A 3,265-nucleotide genomic window follows, 5' to 3' on the forward strand; every position below is an offset into this window, starting at 1 on the left:
TATCGAAGAACAAATTTCTAGGAAGTTCAAAGAAGATGGCTGTGCGTGGAATCAATTGGTTGGTTCACAAGCCGACCTCCTCTGCTCTACCTTTTTATTGGTACTTACAAATGACGAAAGACAAGGGGTTTGTGCATAATAATAGATTTGAGATTATTGTGGAGAATTCATTTGAAAGAGCGATGAAAATTTATGGACAGCCAGTCTCCATGATCTTTGTGGAGAAGGATTCACATGTACTTGTGCAAAGTGGCTCAAACCCACAAGTGGGGTATATGATATACAATCCCGAGTGTTTGGGCATGTTGCACATGTGCTTGGTCAGAGAAGGGAAATATATGTAAGCATCAAATAAAGGTGATGCTTACGTTAGGTGTTTCAACTTCTACTTTGGAGGAGGTGTGCTTAAAGTTACATGAAAGGCAAGTTGGTGCTATCCATGCAAAGCCTTCACTACCAATTAAAGACATTGAGAGAGAGGTTTCCATAGAAGATCTACATCAAGGAGTCTTACCATGTGGCGAGCGAGATTTCTCGAGTGAAGGAAAATCCGAGAAAATGAATAAAGAAACCAAATGGGATTTGTTAAGAAAGATGAACGAAGATCCTACTTAAAGCCCTAAGTGATAGCAATAACACTGTCCAAAAATGAGAATATTTTCTTGAATCCTTAAGTAATCATAGCAATAGCATTGTTCAAAATTAGACTTTAGATTCTTTTGTGCAGTTGAGGCTTGATGTCGAGCAATGAGAAACCCAAGAAGGTAGCAAAGCTATTACAAACCATGCAATGATCCACAACTACAATCAACACCATAATTTTTATTTTAACTTAAACTTAGCCAACAAGGCTCATACATCTACAAAGTTTCTAAACTATATTAAGAGACAATTGTCATATCTTATACCCAAAAACGAGAGTTTTCTTTAGGATTGTAAGATAACAAGTGGAATATAGAGAGCAGCATGGCGTGCCTCTACACTCTAACAACAACAAGAAATGCTACGGTTCTATCTCGTGACCATGAGGAGTCACGAAGAGTCATCAATAAAGACATTGCACCTCTGACACTTCTTGTGGGTGTGAAAATCGTATTGTATATCAACAGCCATGTTTTTTGCAATCCCCTCAGTATAAACTGGTAACACACTTCCATACAAAAAGAAAAAGGTAAGTCTCATGATCCACATGTAAGCAATACATAACCTACATTATTGAAACACAAGAAATCTCAAATTGTTGTTTGAATCATTATCCATAATTTCTAGATATTGCACTATGACACCAAAAAGTGACAAATAGCATAAAAGTATGATGGAAACATAAAATAGGGGGGGGAAATGAAGTGTAAGGTGGACTCTCATTAGTCATCAAAGGGATTGACACGCAAAGGCATGTCACCCACATCATCAACATCAAGAGAGGTGGAGGCCCCCTCTCTACTTCGCTTTTTAGGGCGAAATAATGGTTGCACATAATCTGAAATCAAAGTGTCATCACTGTTGACTACTGCACACACCCGCCCTATGCCTAAGCATTCTCCCAATACGGGCGCTGTACCACAGCCCAATTCCAAACAAAGACCTCGAGGCCTACAAAGAAGCTCCACAAAACATGAAATAAAAGAATGACTTCGTTGCAAGCCACTACGCCATGGCTCCGCAGATGATGATCTCGCTAGAGAAGACTCTGGAAGATGGTGCATCATGTCAGAATCTAGAGGTTGCTGTCAAGTCGATTGAATAGCGGAGTGCTCTCAACCACAAAGCAAGGTGGTTGCATGCCAACCCTATGCACCATAAGTAAGAGAGAACAATGACATAGCACCACCACATAGACAATTAAAACAATAAAAATAACAATAACACACCAAAATGAGAAACAGACAAGTTAATTATTTAGAAGAGCATTACCTCAATTCGACCACTAAAGCTATTACCATAACCATAAGCTCCATGATGAAGGACTACAATGCGATGATGAATAGCCATCTCTGATGCACGACAAAATCTCTCAACCCAGCCAATGGTATCTCCTGCAAGAGGTTTCTAAATTCACAATAGAAAAAACACAACAAAAATATAGACAAGTATTGTATAAAATTATGATTAAAGCACAAACGTATCATAGAGACAATGATCAACAACCACCCAGAGTCTGAAAAAGTCAAATATGCAAGTTGCATGCCTACACAAACATGATTCTCACTAAAAATATCCCAAAGGGGCACAACAGGGGACGCTTATAAGTGGGAACCACCAAAAGGAAGATCCAAGAAAAATAAAATTAGTAGCCCATGCGACTGTTCTCCCACCACGCATGCACTAGGTCCCATAAAAGCTTGCAGATCCCATGTGCTCATGAACACGAATCCACGTCGGATGTCGAACACCGGTCCTAAAATGAGCAGCAATGACTATGTAGTCCCCAGAAATGGCCATGCATCATGAGTCAAACAATGAGGACACAGAAGACAAGGGAATATCAACGATGTAGAAAAAAGAAAATGGTTTTCTTTGCAACAATCTCCCCACGAGCTACTGCGATACAAGAGGCTAAACAAAATGAACTAACTCCAATAAATGAACATACAAACGACAGCATCGTAAGCGATATCTCACCATGCTCTCGCTCCATGTTTTCATCCACCCTAGTCTCAACAATCACCTCCTTTCCCTTGTGAGAAGTATTTATAGCTTAGAAAAAGCAAAAAAACAAAATATCACCAGTATGTAAAAAAAATAAGTTAAGGCAAAAGAGAGTTTAAAACTCTTCAACAAATTATGTTTGAGACTGTTTTGAGCAACCATTTACCTGATATCACCTCATTCACTCTAGGAGGTAGAGGCACATCGATGGATGTGCCACCAACTCTCATAGTATCGTGAAGCTCTCTCTCTCTCTCTCTCTCTCTCTCTCTCTCTCTCTCTCTCTCTCTCTCGCTCGCCAATACATGCCCAAAAGCCATGCCTATCCACCGTGGACATGTCTCCATCTCCCAAGAAGTGAACTTATGTATGGAAGGGGAGTACATGCATTCTTCCCCAATAGATAGTTGTGCCCAGTGCTTAGCTAAGAATGGAATCCCTGGAAGAAAGCCTTTTCCAACCAAGGATAGTAGAAATCTAAAACAATCAAACAAAATAACATCACTACAAACTTTGTAATTATGAATAAGCTTGAAATAAAAGTATGATGAGATTGACCTATAGGCTAGCCGTTGAGATGCCATGCGTACTGTGTCCACTTTCTTCATAGTTTGCT

General features: G+C 39.6%; 1 protein-coding gene across 1 annotated transcript; it reads right to left on the reverse strand.

The window, feature by feature from the left end:
* Window positions 1–1,364: 1,364 nt before the first annotated feature.
* LOC147445899 (uncharacterized) lies at window positions 1,365–2,879 on the reverse strand. Its single transcript, XM_086526122.1, has 6 exons — window positions 2,816–2,879; window positions 2,623–2,697; window positions 2,136–2,188; window positions 1,916–2,049; window positions 1,799–1,823; window positions 1,365–1,448 (listed from the first exon to the last, which is right to left on the reverse strand). The coding sequence occupies exons 1-6, from the start codon at window positions 2,877–2,879 to the stop codon at window positions 1,365–1,367; spliced, it is 435 nt and encodes a 144-aa protein (XP_086382248.1).
* Window positions 2,880–3,265: the final 386 nt, after the last annotated feature.

Source organism: Adiantum capillus-veneris, chromosome 12, assembly GCF_014529385.1.
Source record: "Adiantum capillus-veneris isolate H3 chromosome 12, ASM1452938v2, whole genome shotgun sequence".
In the NCBI taxonomy this organism is placed as follows: domain Eukaryota; kingdom Viridiplantae; phylum Streptophyta; class Polypodiopsida; order Polypodiales; family Pteridaceae; genus Adiantum; species Adiantum capillus-veneris.